The sequence below is a fragment of the Phoenix dactylifera genome, chromosome 6 (assembly GCF_051530095.1).
Source record: "Phoenix dactylifera cultivar Ajwa chromosome 6, Ajwa_hap1_PhDact_Kaust_v1.1, whole genome shotgun sequence".
Lineage (NCBI taxonomy): Eukaryota > Viridiplantae > Streptophyta > Magnoliopsida > Arecales > Arecaceae > Phoenix > Phoenix dactylifera.
In genome coordinates, this window is record NC_143195.1 from 730,093 (window position 1) to 753,870 (window position 23,778).

Genomic DNA, 23,778 nt, shown 5'->3' on the forward strand with positions numbered 1-23,778 from the left:
GGATTACTCTTGGAAAAGATCTAAGATTCAGAAGTACTAGAGATAGCATATTACCATTGTGCCATGTCTCAAAATGAGAAATAAATGAGATTGAACGAGCTTGTTGTGAAACCAAGCCCAAGCTTAGCTTGGTTCTGTTGCATCATGGTAGATTTCATATATACATAATTCCAATATAATTAATTCCATGTAACTTATAAAGCATCAAGAGAAAGTATATGGTTCAATCAACATAATTAATTCCATGTGCACTCTCGAACTGTATTGAGGCACATATGGTGCCACAACTAGCGCACCTTGAGGTATGCTGCATATCGTGATGTCGCTAGTGGTGCACTTATGGCGACAGGAAACTACCTAGGATCATATTTGAATAATTTCTAAAAGGTATGGAGATTTCGCAGCAATAATCTAAAAAAAAAGGTGGAATTTCTTCAGCAATTCTATAAAATATATATATAATCTTGCGAAAGATTAAAGTATAGAACTTTATAGTAGGATGATTCTAACTAAGTTATTAGCCTTCATTGTCACCCATATTTTTTTTCCGCTATGGTTGGCTTATGCACATCTAGTATGAATACATCTTAAAAATAATATATTAAGGAGTGTCGAGATTTTTTTTTTTTTTTTTCTTCTTCTTCTTCTTTTCACGGCAACTGTAAAATTAACTTAAAGGAAGTTGGTAAAATTAGACGGTAACAAAAACGGAACACACCAGTAGGCCGTTGTGTTTGGCCACCATCCTGGAGTCACGCCTAATTCCTATCCTCCACATCCTGTTGAAAAAAAAAACGAAAAAAGGCAATCACGCCACCCTCACCCACCCCCTATCCTCCACGTGGAACCAAATGCCTTGACCGCGTTCCTTGTACCATGCCGGCCCCACCCCTCAAAGGAACCATGGACTTTGCCAAAAGAAAAGACCGGTTCGGTGGAAAAGCCGAAATCAACCCCAGTCCCTCCCTGCCGCTTTCCGCTCACCAAATCAAGCGGCCCAAAAGACGCAGCCACTCCACGAAACACCCCACCCCAAGTCCTTATAACAGCAGCTGACCCCCAACCCTCACAACCCGCACCATGCACTTCTCCTTCACTCCCTCACATCTCTTCGTTTCATTCTAACAACACCATGAACTCCGGCAACCAAACCACCGCCACCCTCTCCAATGGCCGAAGTGCCTCCACCACCAACCTCGGCTTCCTCTGGCTCTTGCCGGCGGAGATCCAAGTCCTCGAGCTGCTCCTCGCCCTGTCGATGTTCGTAACGTTGCATGCCTTGCGGCAGAGCAAGCGGCAGGGCCTCGCCGTATGGCCCTTCGTCGGCATGCTGCCGTCGCTCATCCTCGGTCTCCGCCACGACATGTATGAGTGGATCACCGGCGTGCTCGACGGGCTCGGCGGCACGTTCATCTTCCGCGGCCCGTGGTTCACCAACCTCCAGTGCGTCGTCACTGCGGACCCCCGCAACCTGGAGCATCTCCTCAAGACCAAGTTCTCTAACTTCCCCAAAGGCGGGTACTTCCGGAGCACCGTCCGCGACCTCCTCGGCGACGGCATCTTCAGCGCCGACGACGAGGTGTGGCGGCGCCAGAGGAAGATAGCAAGCCTCGAATTCCACTCCGCCGAGTTCCGGTCCATGACGGTCCGATCCCTCTACGAGCTCGTCCACTCGAGACTCCTCCCGGTGCTGGAGTCCGCCCACAACAACCGTACGCCGATCGACCTCCAGGACCTGCTGCTGCGGCTGACCTTCGACAACGTGTGCATGATCGCCTTCGGCGTCGACCCGGGGTGCCTCAGCCCCGGGCTGCCGGAGATCCCCTTCGCTCGCGCCTTCGAGGATGCGACCGAGGCCACGATTATCCGATTCGTCACGCCGACCGCCATATGGAAGGCTCTGCGCTTCCTCGACCTCGGGAACGAGAGGAGGCTCAAGCGGTCGCTGAAGCGCGTCGACGAGTTCGCCTACGAGGTCATTCGGACGAGGAAGAAGGAGCTGTCGCTGGAGTCCGGCGACGACAAGAAGCCGGCGAGGTCCGACCTATTGACCGTCTTCATGAGGGTCAAGGACGACGACGGGACGGCGTTCTCCGACGGGTTTCTGAGGGATGTGTGCGTGAATTTTATACTCGCCGGAAGGGACACGTCGTCGGTGGCGCTGGCCTGGTTCTTCTGGCTCTTGAACCGGTACCCGGAGGTGGAGGACCGGATTCTTGGGGAGCTTAGGAAGATTCTGGAGGAGAGAGGATATAACGGCGAGGGGGTCGAAGGAGAGAAGGATTTGATGTTCAAGCCGGAGGAGGTGAAGAGGATGGAGTATCTACAGGCGGCTCTGTCGGAGGCTCTACGCCTGTATCCGTCGGTGCCGGTGGATCACAAGGAGGTACGTACGTGCTAGCAGTTGATTTTTGGGCACACTGCACTAACACGCACACGTATCATGAGTTGTTTTCTATTTCCCATCGATATTAATGTTGATATTGAGTTGGCTGGATGATGCTTTACGTCTTCATTATTTATATCTAATTTGGTGTATGCTTGGCTTCCTTCATAGGCATGCATGCGTGCGCATAGAAATAGCCATCTATCTATATTATAGAAATCGGAGAGAGGTTATGGATGTGCAGACATGGATTTTTTGTGTCGATGTACTGATTTATGTGCATGTAAAGGACGTGATATGTTGATAGGATCATGACACTCGTTCATGTTCTTCTTCTTCTTCTTTTCTTTTTTTCTTTTCCCACATAAAAATACCAGTACCATACGAAGCATGCAAGAAGGTTCCGTGCTTAGTTGCGTCGTTGGGTAGTTGAAACTAATTTGTGCTGAAGATACCAACTACATATAGATACATAAATACATACATACTTACATATACATACATACATATATATATACATACAGAGAGAGAGAGAGAGAGAGAGAGAGAGAGAGAGAGAGAGAGAGAGAGAGAATTTCCTAGGTGGGGATGTCATTGACATGGATTTCAAGCTCGAAAGAAAGTGCTATGGTTGCCATGCAAATCTCAAGGTACAAGTGTATGACAGCCACTGCCAGTAGTAGCACTTCTTTCTGATGGGGCATATCCAACTCCATCCAAAGGAGGAGAATTCATCGTTGATAGTGCATGCTCACATCATTGTACACGTCTTACAAAGTTGCTCACCAAGTCACTGCCTATGAATAATAATAATAATACTCCAAGTCAGTGTCCATTAAGAATTTGAAGATTGATGCTTCCAGACACATTAGTATCGATCAATATGGCGTCACATCAAGTTAGACAAGTCAAAACTAGCTCCAGTTGGTGACAAGTGCACCGGGCATTATGTGGTTAGAGCGATACTAAACCAACAACCGTCCCAAGTAATTACGCTATAGAGCATGGTTAGGCCACCTGTGCTCTCACCTTTGAGGGAGTTCCCAGCGCTCAAATCGTGGGGCCCTTCATCCAGTTTCTTCCAAGTTCTCTATTAGAAAAGTTTCTTAAACGGCGGTGACCTAACCCTTGTTGCACGAGGAATATTACAAACATCAATAACGAGGTATCACCCAATTTAACTTCCGAAAGCAGCTTCTTGGCCTTGTTCTTCAATTCTTACGTTAAGTCCTCTAGATCATTTCTCCACCCTGGGTATTAAGGATGAGATGAACTTAATCTTCTAGGTTGGGCGACATCAGTGCCCAAGAGGCCTCGCCTGGGAACATATATCTTTTTTCATTTAATTAACTGCTTCTTGTGTTAGGAAAAGGAGGTTTTTCTCAAGAAGAATCAGCTTGTTTAATCCATTCGTTGGACAAGATTACATATATCCAATGCGCAAGCGGCACATAGCAAAAGTAATTGCAGAAGATTTATGGTAGTTGACTGTTTAATTATTTCTTTAGTTAAACGTTTTAATCTTTAGACAGTTCCAAGCCCTTAGTCAAGAGAATTATAATTATTGTAAGTGAAGCATCACAGTCGAAGACAGGAGGCCGGGCCTTCCTTACACCTTAAAACATGGGCAATAAAAGTAAAACCTCAAGTCCTATGGGTTGGTCCATCTAAGACCTTTTTATACTTGAACCAATTAAATTAGCCCCTTGCACCTCATTAATTATTGTGATTATCTGTTCTACCTAACCTGAACTTTGGTCTTATCCTATGCATGGCACCCGTCTTGCTCGTGTGCAAAGCTGCTATCGGCTGTGATGCTCAGCTGAACTTCTGAAGGGTGCTTATTAATTCATGAAACAAAGATGACTTGCCACCAAATCAAACATAACAATTATTGCATGCATTTTGGTTTGCATGAGTTACATTTTTCTTTTTTTTTCCATTCTGCATGGTCCTCGAAGAGCAATAGATAACCTTGAAACTACAGAATTCTAATAATTTACGAAAATTTTGTATCTTTTGAAGATGAACTTATTCCACAATTACCTTATTATGCGAACACTTCACAATCTATACTTGTAAATTATGGAATTGCCAAGTTTGAACAAAACCATTAATTTGCAATGTAATGATATGCGTGTATGTGTTGGCTTAGGTTGTAGAGGATGATGTATTTCCTGATGGTACTGTACTGAAGAAAGGAACGAAGGTTCTGTATGCCATCTACTCTATGGGGAGAATGGAGAGCATATGGGGGACGGACTGCAGGGACTACAAGCCAGAGAGGTGGCTCAGGGATGGCCGCTTCATGAGCGAGTCTGCATACAAATTTGCTGCCTTCAATGGCGGACCGAGGCTGTGCCTGGGGAAGGACTTTGCATACTATCAGATGAAGTTTGCCGCAGCTTCCATCCTCTATCGATACCATGTAAAGGTGGTCGAGAACCACCCAGTGGCCCCCAAGTTGGCGCTAACCATGTACATGAAGCACGGCTTGAAGGTGACTCTCTCCAGAAGGAATGACACCAAGCTTTTAAAATAGTAAATAAATGAGGTGAAAGCTTCAAAGGCTTAAATCAGAAAGCCGTATTAAGGTTCTACTTTGATCTGTTTTTAAGATACATGGGTATTGAATTAGTAGGATAGAAGATGTCATCATGTTCAAAAGCCTCCCGGTGGGAACTTTTTCTTTTTTGTTTATTGTTTGATGTGACGAAACTGATATCGTCAAGTTCCATAGTTTTACGGTAAGGCTTTTCTTTCAGTATTCTATACTTTTTTGAAGCCAACCATATGTTTTATGGATGGCTCCAATCTACTCTTGTAAACCAATTGTACCTCAAGTAAAAGCTATAACGTTTTTAATGAATTATTCAAAGTAAAACCTCATATATTAAATAAATATCGCTTAATTCCTCATTCTTATCACCTCAATCCCCTCTGTGTGTATATCTATCTCTATCTCTTGGATGCACGCATGGGCACGTGCAGGCGCTTGGAGATCCAAATGATCTCCTTCCAGGCGGCACATGTGTATCGAAAGGCGAACAAACATACTGATTGAGTCACCTTCTATTTTGCTCGGCACTCCGGTAAGATCATTTGGATTAGTGTAGCGGAGATCCCACTTTCTTTGTATCAATTTATTCCTTCTAACTTGGCTGGTTGTATCCACGTAAGAGCTATATGAATGCCGTTTTTTACCCAAAAAAAAAAAAAAAACAATGGGTGGTAAAGAGGATTGTCCGTTGGAGCAAAGCAGGAAAGAGAGGAAGAGAGAGGGAATGCGGAGGCTGGATGTGCTATCTTTGGTCTTGGCGACTCAATGAAGATGAGAAATTGTACCCTACCCTACATGAACTTAGGTGGCCTTGCACTGTGCCAATTACCTTATTTTTTTTGCTGTGGGCCAATCACCAAGATAAGTGTTTGATAAATAGAGCCTACAGAAAGAAGACGAGATGATTGGCATGGTCCACAATAATATGGTATAGGGTATAATTTCTTCAGTGAAGATTTAATAGATGAAGTGAGAGATTAATATCAGGCCCACTCCCCTCCACATCATGCTAAATTAATAACCTGTGTTTCTAACCCAACTACCATGTTGCTTGTTTTCTATCTGATGGCCGAGTTTTTTTTTTTTTTAATCAAAACTTTACGGTTGAGATTCAACCACTAGAGAATGATAAATAAAAATTAGAAGATACAAATCAAATCATGTACTCTATTATGTAATGCTAATATTTGGGTTTTGGCTCGTTCAACTCCACGTGAGAGAGACAGTCTTTGACACCTTGATTTCTTCCCCGTTACATTCATGGGCATAGCACATATTGAGATATTAGTTGCATATCCTTCATTATTTTGTAGGAAAAACATATCATTATGGTTGTGAGTAGGTCAGCCCCTTTTTTTTACTTTTGCATCTAAATAAAAAGGAATACAACCCGAGGTGCAACACAACTTAGAAAGCCCAACTCAACCTGTCAATCTATTCGCAACTATGTGCATAAAGTATGGCTTCTAAGGCTTGAAGATTTAAATTGGAAGGTTTCTTTCTGAAATTTCTATTATCAAGGCATGCTCTATGGAGCTTGGACCAAACAACGAGGATAAGGATGCAAAGGCATCCCGGGGTGGGTTTTTTTATGATGCATTGAATTGTTCCTTTGGTTTATCCCTTTTTTTATAAACCAAAGAAAAAAATCTATCTTCGTTTCAAATGTCGACCACATCTCGGGAAGAGAGGTTCCTACCAGGCAACCAAAAGTCCTTTTTGCTTACGCTTCTTTCGCTTTTTAAGTTAATTATACGAAAATGATGGAATCGATATGTATGAGGTTACGTAACGTTATTATAAGAAGTTAGCTGTGCATGTCCATCACCACTAGCTCTTTCGATGACTATGAGCAATATGGTCAGCTAATCTTGTTTCATTTCACAATCAAATAAATCAAAGATTAGATAGGTCAGTCCGTTGAAGATAGTGCATGTTTGAATATTTCTAAAGAAAAAAAAAAACTTTTTGCAGTCCAAAGGCTTGGATCTGGACTTTCAAAGGCTAGGATCTAAGTTGGATTTGGACATGCTATTGGAAAATACAAAACGGATGGGCCAATAAGCTCCATTTGTATAGCATTTACGGTCCGATCCTGTAGGAATATCTAAACAAATCTTTAGTAATCTTTCCAACCATAAAGCTCAAGAGGAACTCAAACTAATCCAAATGCTACCTTTTCAACCAAACACCATCTGGCTAGACCACGTTATGTTGGGTCAGGTAAGGATGTGTGGGCAAAGATCAAACCATATGATGGATGTATAAGAAATATTTGTAAAGTTTAGACTGGGACTGGTTAATATGGATTACTTTGGGATTTGAAATTGTTAGAAGGTTTCATCTAGAAACTGAGTTTGATTCAAATTGATGGAGATTGTTCAAGCCTTCGATCAGCATTGAACATAAACCTTCTTGAGAAATAGGATGGAGAAATCTTGGCTGAAATCTCATAGCCTTTGATCCTGCTGATAACCTTCTTAAACTATAAGAATTTTTTATTTTTCTTGGAGCCTTTCCTACCTAGCGGATAACCTTTTTTTTCTGTTTTCCCGGGGGAAAGCTAGCATTCTCGGATTATGAGATTCTGATACCCAAACAGGCCTGAAATGTTCCAGCTATTTAATTTAGGAAACCTCCATTGCAGGAATAGATAGAAGTCTAGAAGAGGAACGAGGCCCGGATGCACAATAAACTTTATAACAAATTGCAAGGAATAACTAACTATACATTGCCACTAGTATCTTTTCAGCCAAACCCAGTTGCAGGCACAGGCTAATACTTTTCAACTCAAGCTGAGTATGCCTTGTGAATGTCCTGTTCATGTAGCTTAATAGGCCTTCACTGTAGGAAAAGACAAAGAAAATTAGAACCAAGAGGTATATCAGAGACCTCATGGTAGACAATTGCATCAAAAATTGTTACATGAATGAAGATTGTTACTTGGCGCTGATATACTTCTCCGGCAACTAGTTGCTGCTACAAGCTAATACCTCCATTAATTTCTAGCTTTAACATGGCCTTTTTAAGGACATAGTGGGACAATGTTATGGTTATTTAGCTTACTAGGTGTCACGCCCCAAACCCGTTACGTGGGTCGACCACATGATATTGCCGCATGAACCCTAGAGTAATGCCCTAGAGATCATGAAAAGCCTAGGCCAAATGAATATCTAATAACTCAACAATTAATAGCCACAAAATCCAACTAATAAATCCACCATATTCGAATAATCAAACTGATTCATTTATATAAGATAATCAACTATTCGTTTGGCATCAGAGAATAAACTAACTAACTAAAGACTCCATCGCTCAAGCTCCATGCCCGACCTATCCATGAGTAGGCATCCTGCAACTTTGAAAGAAAAAGAGGAAAAATAGTGTGAGCTTTATAGCCCAGTAAGAATCTCCACATGTTTACATCATTATAATAATATAATTTGAAAATAACAATAAGCAATAACAAAATAAAAACATAAATTATGAAATCATTTTTCAAACATCAAGTATAACTAAACTAAACCGACAAATATCCAAAAAAATATACATCAAAATCCGGCCTATCAAAATAGATATATCACAATATATCAACAAATAAAAATCTTTTATTCAACATTGGTTTCATATTTCTTATCATCCGTTTCTTATTATTTTAATTTCAGTTTCTAAAATAATTACTTTTCGGCTTTGGACTAACCATGATCATATCCTGGTCCATGATTGATAAACAAAGTTTCCACGCGTAAGCCTGTGGAGACTATCCTACGTATAAGCCCATGGAGGTTGTCCCGTGCATAAGCCCGGAGAGGCCGTCCCACATATAAGTTTGTGGAGGCTGTCCCATATATAAGCCCGTAGAGGCTAACAAAGATTAGTCCAAATCAATTCTTATCCGTCTAATTATTATGCATTATTCTTATCAAATCAATTTTAATTAAACAGTGCATTCCTTATATCCAGATAGATAGAATCATAATTCATATAATCATATCTCCAATAGTTAACACATATAATAAACACATATTAAGTTCATACCGAAAATCATATAAACCAACATCTCATGCCAAACCAAATCTATAGGCATAAACCTCACAATACAAAACCAGTGGTATAAATCAATAAATATGTATATATTGGTGATCAAGTGCAAAAATTGTTACCTCTATTGATGACAAACTCGGTCACAATGTCTACTAGTCTATGCCTAGCATGTCCAATCAATCAATATAAATCCAACTCATACTTGACCAAACATTAGCATAAGAAATAAATACATCATTGATAGTTTCTTAACTTCGAAGCTCTAATATTTGAATTACACTTGCATCTAATTTTCCTATCCTATGTAACTCAAGATTAAATAAATAAATAAGAAATTAAGATTCTACCTTGATTGAAGAACTAGAGTATAAAATTCCTGTTAGGCTTCTTTTTGTCCAAATGAGTATGGCCACATATTAAACCAATGTCAACCATGAAAATAGATTTTGCACAAGAAGAAAAATGAGGCCCGCTGAATGACGGTGCGGAGCAAGCAGATTTAGCCAGCATGATGTATCCCAATTCATCTAATTAAGAGATCGGCCACCAATCAAAGCAAGAGTAACATGTCAGATGTTAGAGGGCCGACGAAAGTTGGAGTGGAGGAAGAACAGGGCCAACAAATAGTAACATTAGACGACTCGGATTGATCGGATCTGGATAGTTTAACCAGTCAAATCATGAAACAAGAGTTAGGGGTGTTGATGAAAGAGTGATCCCAACGATGTTAGTCCGAGACTCTCTACGGGGTTGACGAAAGAGCGCGGAAAGGAACAACGGAGAGAAAAAAGATTCTTCTTTGGGTCCTCTTTGAAGCATAGGGAGAGAAAAAGGAAGAGAGAGAAGAGATAGATGAAGAAAAGAGAGAGGAAACTCCATCCTTTCTAAAATAGGGGAGGCTTGTGGTTGATGGGAACGGAGGTGGCCCCGACGGTCGGCAGTGGCGGCGGCGACAACCTAATATCCGGCCTCCAGCGATGACCATGACATTATCAACACCCACGTTGGTCGGCGGTGAAGAAAGAATAAAGGAGCCGACCATGGATCGGCTCAAAACAAGGGAAGATAGAGCAACCTGGCTTACCGGCCGGCAATGGCTCTATCACCGACCATGGGGGGGTGACCGAGAGCTCGACTAAAGCTCCGGCAAGGACCCCATCTTTGAATCACGGCATAGGAGGTGATAAGAAACCAAAACAGGGGAAGAGGAATCTGGTTGAATCCCAGGGATTCAAGGAAAAATTGCTATTGACGATGGCTATAGGAGACAGACAAAAGCAGAGAGGAAGGTGACGATGCCTCAACTTTGGCGAAGTTTAGAGCTTGCATAGTGAAGCGGGTGCAGGGAAATCGGGAGGGAGAAGAAGAGAGGAAGGTGCCGGCGTTTGGTGGTGCAGGTGTGTGGAAGAGGGAAGAGAGAAGAGGCCTTTATAGGTGATGGAGGCTAAGGTTTCCCATCTCCGACGAAGTCGAAGAGGAGCTGGAGTCGGTTTCCTCTTCCGACTTAAAAACAAAGGAACTTCGTCCCCTTTCCCTTTTTTTTCTCTTGAGCCGTCCCAAATATCAATGGACCAGGCCTGACTCAGGTGTTGGGCCAGCCAAAGCACTAGACATCACACTCTCTTCCCCCTCAAAATAATTGTCCTCCAAATTAACTTAATGCTCAAACTTTGAAAGTTTGCAACCATCACATCTTCCTTAAGCTCCCAAATAGTCTTCCTCTTAGAGTGCTTGGTTCAAAAGATCTTAACATAAAGAATTATATGGCATCTCTAAACTTCCACCACAATACATATCAAGTTCTCATTATCCCTTTCAAAACAACACCAACCAAAATACCATAATTCATTGCCCACAACATTAATTGTTCTTGATTAATTCTACATAGAAATCATAATCGGCCCAATTCACTCTTAACAAAAATAGAAGAAGGCTTGAACATTAGATGCTCATCATGATCTACAGCCTTCTTTCTTCTCTTAACTTCTCCTATAATTTATTGATTAAACTTTTATCTTAGGAAAACCTCAAGCCCTTCAAGCAAATGGAGTAACAATATCAGAGCTACAAAAAGAAGAACTTTGCCAAAACATTCTACATTCAAGCTCGGCCAAATGATCATCAATCTGTTACCCCTAAATTTTGAGATGCTCAAAGTTCTTCCTGGCATTATTTATAATAGGAGAACCCACTAGTAAAAATTGCAAAGCTACATCCAAATTGGCCAAAGAATCAACAACATTCTACTTCGCTTTATCAATAAAATCATCCTTTAGAAGATAAATAACTCAACTCTTCTATCATAGTATCTTTTGGATCAAGAATTAGTATTTCTAACCAGTTTCAAAATAACTCAAACCATCATACTTTCACCGCACATTCTAATCTAAACACACCAAATTCTCTAGGTTCACTAAACAATTTCCGCCCAAAATACCACTTTGAGTTAGAACTAAGAAGATCCAAAATTTTAAATTTTCAAATAGAACTAGCACATTTGTCATGATTAATTCTTAAGCCTATTGCTAGCTTGAAGTTATTGCATAGGCTTCACCACGCATTTAGAACCCAAATAAATCTAGAACTAATCTAAATCGAGTTAACCCTAAGTTTCCTGACAATTCAATTAGACAATTCCAAATCTACCTTTTTTTTATGATGAACTCCAAGTTACAACAAATTAGAGGACCTAGAGTCAACATCCCTATAAATAGAATCTCCAAGCTAGCATCTTTATGAATAGAATCAACTCCACTATCTTCTTCAGATCTTTCTATACCATAACTCCTTGTACCCATCAGCAAAGCCTTCTATGATAACACATGCAAGCATCTTAAAACCAAATTCTCTACTCAATACTAGATTCTACCAGCGGCTTCATCAACAATGGAAAAAGGCCCTTCGTCGAATCAAGAACCAATAATTGAATTTAAATTAACACATCTAATAGTCTTTGACTGTAAGAACCAGGGCAGCTAGGCCATTACGACCATTCATCCGAGCTCATCCTCTCCCTCTAGGGGTTATGAGAACCCCCGATCCCACTCCATCTCCTTCCTCCCCATCTTCCTCTCTTCCTCCCTCTCTCTTCCTTCATCTGTTGGGCAGCTTGGGCTCACTGTGCCCTCACATGTGCCACCAGGGGGATCGGGATCGCAACGCCTCGTCGGAGCGAGTTAGGGTCTCCCGTCTCCTTCCCACTTCCTCCCCCTCCTTTCGATTGATCGACAATGGCCGGGATCCGGCAAAGGGCAGCTGGGATAAGAAAAAACAAGAAGAAGAAGAAGAAGAAGAAGAAGAGGGAGGGAGTTACCGGTGGCCGATCTGCAGTCGCCGCAAGCCCTCGGCCGCGATCGCCGCAGGCCCTCGGCCGCAGATCCGGCAAAGGAGCCACTGAGATAAGGAAAAAGAAGAAGCAGAAAAAGAAGAAGAAGAAGAAGAAAATGGAAAAAAACATACCAAGAGGATTTACCCAGCCATTGCCCTTGGTTACGGTCGCCACAAGCCCTTGGCCGCGGGCGCCGCTGGCCCTTGGCCATACCGTTGCTGGCCCTAGGCCCCTTCCCCTCTCCTGTGCTTCGATGGGGGGGTCTGACCCTTTCACGGGAAGAAAAGTGGGGAGGGCAACGAAGGAGAAGAAAAGAAGAAAAAAGAAGAAGAAGAAATGAAAATGTGTGTGTATATATATATAAGATAAACTATAATAAATTAAAAAAAAGAGAGTGAATAACAAGTAATTTATTTTTTATGGTACTGATCGGTACAGTAGAGTTGCCCAACCAAATCTAGGGATCTTTGGGTAAACAGAAGTAAGTGACCTTGGCACAAACTTTATTAGTGTTAAAATTATTCAATAATTTTTACTATAGAAAAATTATGAATTATATTTGATATGATGGATCCAATTTTTTTAAAAAAAATTAGGATTAAGCATACGATTGAAAATGATCCTTACTTTTGGCCAAATAGCATCTTTACTAAATACTTGTTGTAAATGATTTACATATGATTTATAAAAAATTGCATGAAAATGATATATGTGGCATGATTAGAATACTTTAGTAAAATTGCATAGTCGGCATAGCTGTGTATTTTAAACTTTTGCTATGCCATTTAGCATTTTCAACCTATTTATAAATATATGATTTATGAAAAATTATAAAATATTTTACAAACTCTCAGATAGCTGTGACCGCCTCTAGAAATGGAGGCCAATAGATATCCTGGAGCTAGCATCCAACAAAAATGGCCCTTTGCCAATGGGTTAAAGTGGGTAATGAATATGAATTATGAAATCTTGTCAGTTACAAAGGCGGCCCTGTCACAGGATTATAGTGACCATAGCAGCACAAAAATCTATGAGCAAGGTTTTGAACAATGATATGGCTAAATGGCAGAAGAATAATTTATGCCAAATGAACTTGAAACCATGTTTGTGAAAAATAAATGATTTATGCATGCATTGTTTTATGACCTGTTTTAATATATATGTTATAAAATATATATTTTGGAATATCTGTTATTTTTCTTAAATGATACATTAACATGAAAAAACTCATGCTTGATTCGGTAAGGTGCGCTTGGTTACTTACTGAGCCCTAAAGCTCATCTATCTCTTTATGTTCTTTTTTAGATAAATAAGGTTGCTAATAACTGGAAAGAATAAATGAATGGAGGTTGAAAACAAAATAAAGCTTGAAGCATAATTACAAGCTATTATAATTGTAGCAATGACTATTAAATTTGGGTTGTAGTCTTGAATACTCAAATATTTGATATAGATGATCTGTACCTACTTTCTTTTGATTAGCAAATAAAATTGAACAAATTTTATCTTGCTACAAGAAAGAATATTGTTATCATGGGCTTCGTGTTATTGTGGATAATACTCTATAGTAGAATGGCCATGCGACGCTCTAGATTTGGGGCGCAACAAAACAAGCTCTAAATTTGAGTCATGACAAATATGGTACCAGAGCAATAGGTTTGATCATGGGTAAAACTTAAAGTTTAGCAATAGGTAGTTAGGTCTCGTTTAGTTAGGTTCCGCGTAGTTGAATAAGAAAAGATAGATTTTCTTAATTATACTATTGATCGACCATGAAGATTGATGAATATTAGTATTTTGATAAGTGATAATGAGCAATAGAGAAAAGAAAGTCTTGGCAAATTTTGCTGCTAGGAAGAGAGGAGCGAGAGTGACTATGAAAGGAGGTGCCAACCAGCCTATTGAGCAAGCTCCAAGCGCGGTAGCCACCCAGACAGACATTGTTGGAGTATGCCAGGTGGTGCTTGGCTCCCTCAGCAGCAGCAGCAGATACAGGTCGATTCCCGATCTGCACCACCTATGGTGTCCTATTACGAGAGATTTAGGAAGCCCAACTCACCCATATTCGAGAGTAAAGCTGATTCTCTATCCGTAAAGACCTAGATTCGAGAGATGGAGAAAATATTCGATGCACTACAGTATCCTGAGAGTGTGAAGGTCAGGATGGCTAGACCAATGTTGAGAGAAAATGGAGAGTTTTGGTGGACGGCTATGAAAGCTGCAAATGAGAATGAGGATGACCACATGGGATGAGTTCAAGAAAACATTCTATGAACAATATTTTTCTAAGTCAGTAAGATTAGCAAAAGAGAACGAGTTCTTGTCTTTGAGGCAGACGGATGACATGACAGAATTGGAGCATGCAAATAAATTCAATGAGTTAGGCCGATTCTGTCCCTAGCTCATGGAGTTTGAAACACTACCAGAAAACACGCGTATAGTGACGGAGATTTCCGTCACTATACCGTGTTTCCGGTTACTAATACGGAATTTGTGACCGGAGCTCCCGTCACGAAATTAGTTACAAAAACACGCGTCACTAAATTCTCAATGACGGCGGCGATTCCCGTCACTAAACTCCGTGACAGAACCGCCGTCACTAAGCCGTTACAAATCCAAAAATTAAATATTTAAAAAATTACGTATTTTCCGTCACTAACCAGTCATTGAGTTAGTGACGAAGATAACTTGGTCACTGATTTTGTCACAGAATTCGGTCACAAATTTGGTCACTGATTTGTCACAACCTTCAGTGACAGATTTAGTCGTCACAGACATGGTCACAAATTTTGTCACTAAATTTGTCACTAATTCCGTTACTGACTCACTGAGCAAAATCAATTTTTAGAAACCAAAATCCTGTCACTAAGTTTATATTAGCTCGTCACAATACTTGGTAAACTATTCAGTAACCAAATTTGGTCACTGGTCACATTCCAATAATCTGGTATATTTGGTACATTGATTGGCTCATAATAAAAGAAAAATACAAGCTAGAGCCTCATCCAGTCATATGCATAAACAAAACAATGGAAGTGTTCTGCTGAAAGCTTTTCATTCAGCATCTCTCTTTTCAGAATACAAGAGACATATATAAATGTCGTCAGTATATGATTCCAATGGACTGACATAAATGACTTCAACTCTGTCAACCGGGAAGGAGTCGGAATAAGAACTTGTACTCGTTCAGATAGAAAGCCAGCAGTATGCTTTGACCCTTTGCTTTTGCATTGCCCCTTGTTGTTTCCTTTAACCTGTTTCATTCCATTCATCAGAGGGGCAAAAAAAAAAATAGAGAGAGAGAGAGAGCATTGCCCCTTTTGTTTCCCTTAACCTGTTTCCTTTAGCAAAGCATATCCCATCTGAAGTTAAAAAGAAAGCATTACAATTCAGTTCATAGTTACTTACAGAAATATAAAAACATGAGCAAAAGTTAAGAGTGACATTAGATGAGGGCATACCTGAGAAGCTAAAATTTTAACCAAAATTACAATAACCAATGACAACATCCATAGTCAAAGCAAAACTAAAAAAGTCCCAAACTATAACAACATCCATATTTAAACCAAAACCAAAAGGGAGTATCCCATGATCATGATTCATCTCACTATGAATTGGATTCAACATTGGCCGAGCATTGAGTTGATTGAGTTTCATTGTAGAAACTTGAGTTTACGACATCTTCTACAATCTCATCTAACTTGGCATCCTCAACATCTACATTGAAATATTGCAATAATTAATAATAAATTATTCAAAAAATAATAGAAATATAATTAATAAAACATATACCTTTCTTTTCCAACACCCAATCTTGAGTACAAATCAAGGCCTCGGCAATATTCAGTTTAAGTGCACTACGATACTTATCAAGTACCCGCCCACCGATACTAAAAGCAAATTCAGTCCTTACAAGATGTTAATAAAGACTAAACAAAATAAAACTGTAAGGCGATTTTACCAATTATCTTCCCTGCTTTGGAGAGAAATACAAAGTCTCACTGGAACCAAGCTGTTCAGAGCCTCACGCTAAATGTTCGTAAGATATTTTTTGATCATGATCCTGGGCTATTCATGGAGTGCTTGAAGAAGTTTGAAGAAGATGAATCTAAAGAAAAGGAGATTAAGTCAAAACGTGAAGTTGTATGGAAGCGCCTAAAAGAAATTGCCGCTTCGAACGCTGCAAGTAATGAGGCTGTTCAATCCAAAATACAAGAATTTGCTACAGTACAAGACTTTGTGTCATTTCGATCCTGAGATTGAAAGCCCAATCCAAAATACCAGGACCATATGTTTTCAATCTTTATGATGATCAGCAACAGGGTAAAGACATATCTATCACCTACTTAAAATCTTTATAAAGCTCTTTTTACAGTAATTAAGCTCTGCAACCTCATTCTAATTTGATGGTAAAATTGAATATGTTAAGTTACTATTGATTTTCTGGAGACATAAATTAACAGCTGAAAAATATCCATTATTGTTTGGGTGGCATATCAGCCATAATCCCAGATCAAACTGGTTGCACCTAGGTGTGAAGTCCAAAACATAGGAGGGCCAAAAAGTTTCATAGCAATACACAACCAAAAAAGTAATTAGAGAGATTATAGAGAACAGCATGGAACAATAGAGCGACAGATTAAAAGAAAATAAGACTCAGATGTAGGCATTGATGACACAATCTGCAGCAATTAAAAAACATCTTGCCTGGATAATGGCCGAGATATCATCACTTTGAAAAATTAATAAAAACATTAAAAAAACAAAGAAAATAGATAGCTCTTGATGTGTGAGAAGGTCCTCTAAAAATGGCTAACACATGCACCATCTCCTTCTTCTGCCCTTCTCACAAAAAATAAAAAAGAATAAAATAGGAAGCTACATTTTAAGAACAAATTAATGTGGGAAGCTTGGTAAGCGGGTTGCCAACAATAAGGAGAGCAAGCCGATCAGTTTTCTTCCCTCTTCTCTTTATTCATATAGCTACAGCCAGATCCGGCAACTTCAAGACTAGGGCAACCCAAAACCCTAACCTTGGTACTTGTAGCGCAAATCCTAACCACCATTATAAAATCTACCACATAATATCAGGAGAAAACGAAGAAAACCCCAAAAATCAAGAGGAAAAAGAAGGGATAAGCTCTATACTGAAAGAGAGAGAGAGAGAGAGAGGACAAAATTCAACATCATAGAGAACGCGACCAACAGGGGAAGGAAGAATGCCAATCGGGACTGGACTACCCGCAGCAGAGGGGGGAGGAATGACCCTCTCTGCCTTGCCTACCTGCAGCAGGGGAAGGAAAAGAACCCGGATAGGAGGGAAAGAAGAACCCTAGCGCAGCCGTCGACAACTGCGGCCACGGCGGCGATCAAGCGCGGCGCTGGATCCACAGGCGGAGACCCTCGGTAAGTTCCTTCCCCCTTCCTCTTCCTCTTCTTCGTTTCTTTTATTTTGTTATCATGGGGTAAAAAGAAACGGGGTTAGGGTTTACCTTGCTCGGGAAAGAACCAGTTGTGGGTTCTGAAAACCCTAGCCGACGAGCAAGAAGAAGGGGGGCGTCGACGGGGTGATGTAGACGTGATGATCTTGTCTCGGGTGAGAGTTGGATCGGCCGATCGGGGGGCGTGATGTAGCCGTGGTCACCGTCGACGGGGAGGCACAAATGGTCGGCAAGGAGGAGCCGGAGAGGAGAGGGCGGAGGTCGAGGAGAGGAGAGGAGAGGGGAGACAAGAAAGGGGAAGCGGCGATGCCAGAAGCCCTGGACGAAGCCAATGTTTTAAGTTCGACCGGGCTGATGGGGAAGTGCTTCGACCGGGCTGATGGGGAAGTAATGAGGTAAGTCGGTCTGCAAGCCAAATTTCATATCAAACTATTTTTTATCTATAAGGCCGATTGCACCGAACTTGATGTCTCCCAGCTCCCCACTCACGAGGACAAAAAAAAATCTCAGACCTTCTTCCGAAATCCAATCCCATTGCAGGAAAGCAGCAGTAGGGGTGCAAATAGGTCATGACCGGCACCATGAGATTTGAAAATGAGAAGAAGAAATTTGAGTTTTCTGGAGAACGATTGAAATTTGGGTTATCGAAGGAATTTAGGTGGGACGGCGGACACACTTAGTTTCATTTTGGATTTTCCTCCATTTATCTTTTTTTAATTTAGAATTACTCAAAAATAATATTTTTAATATTTTTGGAATTAAAATTTAAATTTGGTAACGGAAATTTTTGTCAATAACCCGTCACTGCCAAAAATAATCTTTTAAAAATTTATAAACACTTAGGTTACGATATTTGTGACGGCTGAATTTGTCACTATCTGGTTGCAATTTCGGTTATCATTTTGCTGACAGATACTCCGTCACTACGATGGTCACTAAGTTTTGGCGCCCATCCTACCCGCGCATTCTGTGACCGGCCTGTCACTAATCTGTCACTAAGTTTACACCATGGTGACCAAATTTATGTCGGTCACTAATCCGTCACAAATAGTGACTGATAACGGTCCGTCACTAATTTTCCGTCACTATACGCGTGTTTTCTGGTAGTGAAAGAAGCAAAGAAACATATTTGAACAGGATCCAATATATGGAATTCGATCTCGGTTGTCCTCTCACCTCTTCAGTAGTTATAAAGATGTGTTGGATAGAGCTCTGAAGGTCGAAGCAAAATGGAAGAGATCAAAGAAAAAAATAGGTGACAAGAAGAGGCCCAAAACAATAGAAAATCAGAATGGTCGATCGAGGAATTTTGGAGGCAATCCGAACAAGAAGAAGAAATTTGAAGCATGTGACTATTGTGGCAAGTTTCATGCTGGGCCTTGCCTTAGGAATATGGGAGCTTGCTTTGTATGTGGACTGTCAGGACATTTGGTACGAGACTCCTTGAACAAGAAGAAGAATGACTCTAGACCTGCTAAACTTGCCGATCAAAGACAGAAAGGAAGTGCACGGGTTTTCAAACTGACGCCGCAGGATACTAGTGTCAGAGATGGAGTGGTGGCAGGTATAATTTCCATCAACTCAGCTTGTTTGACTCTGGCTCTACGCATTTTTTTTATCCTTCAAGTTCTCTGTATCCTTGAATCGCATGCTTGAAAAACTAGATGAGCTATTGCATGTCGCTACTTCTCTTAAGAAGATAGTAGTTGTTGATTCTATTTTTAAGAATTGCATGATTCAGATAGGGAAAAAAGAATTAGTAGCAGACCTGGTGCAACTAGATATGCATGATTTTGAGGTCAATCTTGGGATGAATTGACTGTCTAAATATCATGCCTGTATTGACTGCTATGGGAAAAGGGTAGTATTCCAGATGTCGGGTGAGCTAGACTTTTTCTATCGAGGCAGGGCACCCATAGAGAAACCCATGCAGTGTAAGCCCTCTTTACACATTATTTCTGCTATGAGTGCAAGGAAGACCCTAAAAAAAGGGTGCCAGGCCTATCTAGCCTATGTGGTGGACACTCAAAAGAAGGTAGAGTTAAAGGATATTTCCATTGTTAAGGAATATTCATATGTTTTTCCTAATGAGCTACCCGAGCTACCTCCTAAAAGGGAGATTGATTTTGAAATTGATGTCATGCCGGGAGTTGGACCAATCTCCATGCCTCCTTATAGGATGGCCCCTGCAAAATTGCAAGAATTGAAGATCCAACAATAGGAACTTTTAGAGAAGAAATTAATTTGCCCGAGTGTTTTTCCTTGGGGAGCTCATGTCTTATTTGTAAAGATGAAAGATGGAAGCTTGCAGCTATGTATTGATTATGGAGAGCTGAACAAGGTGACTATGAATAATAAATATTTCCTACTTGAATTGATGATCTGTTTGATCAGCTGCAAGGTGCTCAAGTCTTCTTAAAAATAGATTTGCAGTCTCGTTATCATCAGTTATAAATAAAAGCTGAGGATGTGCATAAGACTGTATTTTGAACCAGGTAGGACCATTATTAATTTTTAGTTATGCCTTTCGGACTAACTAATGCACCTGTTGCCTTTATGGATTTGATGAATAGGATCTTCAAGTAGTTTTTGGACCAGTTTGTTATTGTTTTCATAGGCGATATATTAGTCTACTCTAAAGCAAGGAAGAACTTGAGGATTACTTGAGAGTGGTGCTGCAAATTCTTCAGAAGAAGAAGCTCTATGCCAAGTTGAGCAAATGTGAATTTTAGTTGGATGTCATTGCATTTCTCAGACATGTAATTTCTAAGGAAGAAAATTTAGTTGATCCAAAGAAAATAGAAGCAGTGGTGAACTAGTCTCGTCCTACTAATGTGACTAAAATCAAAAGCTGCTTGGGTTTGGCTAGTTACTATAGAAGGTTTGTGGAAGGATTTTCTTGGATTGCTGCTCCTCTAACTCGCTTAACCCAGAAACGAGCAAAGTTTGAATGGGACAAGAATTGTGAATGAAGTTTTTAAGAGTTAAAGCAAAGGTTGTTATCTGCTCTAATTCTCACTCTACCAACCAGTTCTGGGGGCTTCACCATTTATAGTGATGCCTTCAAAAAAGGGTTGGATCGTGTATTGATGTAAAATGATAAAGTGGTGGCTTATGCCTCTGGACAACTGAAGCCCTATGAGCAGAACTATCCAACGCATGATTTGGAGCTGGCAGTGGAAGTCTTCGCTTTAAAAATTTAGTGGCGCTACCTGTATGGGGAGCTATTTGAAGTTTTCACTGACCGCAAAAACTTAAAGTACCTATTTACTTAGAAGGAGCTAAATATGAGGCGTTGAAGATGGCTTGAGTTGTTGAAGAATTATGACCTGAGCATTAAATACCATCCTAGAAAAGCTAATATGGTGGCAGATGTGCTAAGTAAGAAGTTAGTTGTGGGCACAACAGCTTTGCTTACTACTCAAGATCAAATTCTAAAAAATCTCGACAAGATGTCGAGGTGACTGCAAATGGCGACAGGAGTATGTTAGCTAGTTTGATGGTGCAACCAACCTTGATAGAAAGGATAAAGACTGCCCAACAGAATGATGCCCAATTATGTTAGCTCAAGAATGATGTAGAAAAAGGATTGCAACCCGAACTCAGAATTCACCCAAATGGTATTTTATGATTTAGAAATAGATTATGTGTACCAAGAGACCCAATCATTAAGAAAGAAATTATAGAGGAAGCTCACCGATCTCGTTTTTCTATTCATCTTTGCATCACAAAGATGTATAGAGATTTAAAGGAGCACCTTTGATGGAATGGTGTGAAAAGAGCAATAGCCAAATTTGTAGCCCAGTGTTTGGTATGTCAGTAAGTGAAAGCTGAACATCAAAGACTTGCCAGTTTGTTGGAGCCATTGGAGATACCGGAATGAAAATGGGAACATATCACTATGGATTTCATCACTGGGCTTCCAAGGACAGCTAAGAAGAATGATGCAGTGTTGGTGATTGTAGACCACCTCACAAAGTCAGCCCATTTCATACCCTTCAAGGTTGGCACTCCGCTGGATAAACTGGCACAAATGTATATTGTTAAAATTGTGCGCTTGCATGGTGTACTGGTAAGCATAATATCTGATCGGGACCCACTATTTGTATCAAGATTTTAGAGAAGTTTTCAAGATACCATAGGAATTGAATTAAAGTTCAGCACTGCTTTTCACCCTCAGACCGTTGGTCAGTCAGAAAGAATGATCCAGACTTTGAAGGATATGTTAAGGGCATGTATAGTTGATCTTGGAGGTTTTTTGGATAGTATATAGTTTTGGTGGAATTTGCCTATAATAATAGCTATCAATCTAGCATCAAGATGGCACTATATAAAGCTCTTTATAGGAGGAGGTGCACGTCTCCTCTGCATTGGAATGATGTTGGAGAAAAGAAGTTATTGGGTCCTCAGTTAGTCCAAAATGCCAGAGAGAATTACATTGATCAAGAAAAGGCTCAAAGCAACTCAAGATAGACAGAAGAGTTGGGTAGATAAGAAAAGAAGAGAAATGGAATTCCAAGAGGGCGACTTTGTTTTCTTGAAGGTTTTACCTTCAAAGGTGTTATGATATTTGGGAGGCATGGTAAACTGAGTTCTCATTACATTGGGCCCTTTAAGATTCTGAATAGAGTAGGAGAGGTTGCTTACAAACTAGCTTTGCCGCCAGAGCTATCCAGTGTACATAATATTTTCAATATTTTTTTCTTGAGGAAGTATGTTCCGAATCCAAGTCATGTGGTAGAGTATGAGCCATTGCAAGTTAAAGAAGATTTGACTTATGAAGAGTTCCCTTTATGCATCATTGACTGCAAGGAGCAAGTTTGGAGGTGATGCACTAGTCCCTACGTAAAGATTCAGTGGAGCAACCATTCAGAAAGAGAGGCAATTTGGGAGCTCGAGGATGAAATGCGTGCGAGGCATCCGCAACTTTTTGAAGACTCGGGTATATGAATTTCGAGAATAAATTTTTTTTTTAAAGAAGGAAATAATGTAAGAACCAGACTCGGGTACGTGAATCACAATCCCCTGCCCGAACTTGTCGAACGGCTGCTGTGGCCGTTGGGCAGTTGTAATCGACGAATGGCCGGGCATTACGGTCGTTCTTCCGAGCTCATCCTCTCCCTCTGGGGTTTATAAAAATCCCCTATCCCCACTCCACCTCCACCCATCTCCTTCCTCCCCATCTTCCTCCCTTCCTCTCTCTCTCTTCCTTCATCTGTTGGGCTCAATGTGCCCTCGCCTGTGCCGCCGGGGGGATCGGGATCGCAACACCTCGCCAGAGTGAGGTAAGGTCTCCCGTCTCCTTCCCACTTCCTCCCATGCATTCCCCTCCTTCCGATCGACTGGTAATGGCCGGGATCCGGCAAAGGGCTATTGGGATAAAAGAAAAGAAGATCCGGCAAAGGGACCACCAGGATAAAGGAAAAGAAGAAAAAGAAGAGAGAGAAGAAAAAGAAGCAAAGGAAAAAAAACATACCTGGAGGATCCACCCAGCCGTTTCCCTTGGCCGCGATTGCCGCAGGCCCTCGGCCGCGGGCGCCGTTGGCACTTGGTCGCGCCGCCACTGGCCCTGGGCCCCTTCCCCTCCCTTGTGCTTCGATGGGGGGCTTTAACCCTTTTCCTTTCTGTTTCACGGGAAGAAAAGAGGGGAGGGGGGGATGAAGGAGGAGAAAAGAAGAAAAAGAAAAGAATAAAAAAGGGAATATATATATATATATATATATATATATATATATATATATATATATATATATATATATATATATATATATATATATATAAAAGATAAAATAAAATAAATTAAAATTAAAAAAAAAGTAAATAGTAAGTAATTTATTTTTTTAGATATTGATAGGTATGGTGGAGTTGCCCAGTTGAACCTAAGGATCTTTGGGTGAACAGAAGTAAGTGATCCTGGCACAAACCTTATTAGTTTTAAAATTATTGAATAATTTTTAGTATAGAAAAATTATGAATTATATTTGACTTGAAGAATCCTATTTTTCTTAAAAATTTAGGA

At 40.6% G+C, this 23,778-nt stretch overlaps 1 protein-coding gene and 2 long non-coding RNA genes across 3 annotated transcripts; 1 reads left to right on the top strand and 2 right to left on the bottom strand.

Moving 5' to 3' along the window:
- The first annotated feature begins 973 nt into the window (after positions 1-973).
- Positions 974-5,288, top strand: LOC103712453 (cytochrome P450 86B1). Its single transcript, XM_008798977.5, has 2 exons — positions 974-2,386; positions 4,542-5,288. Exons 1-2 carry the CDS (start codon positions 1,133-1,135, stop codon positions 4,926-4,928), a joined length of 1,641 nt encoding a protein of 546 aa, XP_008797199.2. The 5' UTR covers positions 974-1,132; the 3' UTR covers positions 4,929-5,288.
- Positions 5,289-8,169: 2,881 nt separating this feature from the next.
- On the bottom strand, positions 8,170-13,326 carry LOC120110910 (uncharacterized). The gene is made up of 2 exons (XR_005512035.3): positions 12,450-13,326; positions 8,170-8,304 (listed from the first exon to the last, which is right to left on the bottom strand). It is a non-coding gene; the product is annotated as an uncharacterized LOC120110910 (long non-coding RNA).
- A 1,882-nt stretch (positions 13,327-15,208) lies between these two features.
- On the bottom strand, positions 15,209-23,405 carry LOC120110911 (uncharacterized). Its single transcript, XR_005512036.2, has 2 exons — positions 23,236-23,405; positions 15,209-16,035 (listed from the first exon to the last, which is right to left on the bottom strand). It is a non-coding gene; the product is annotated as an uncharacterized LOC120110911 (long non-coding RNA).
- Between the last annotated feature and the right edge of the window lie 373 nt (positions 23,406-23,778).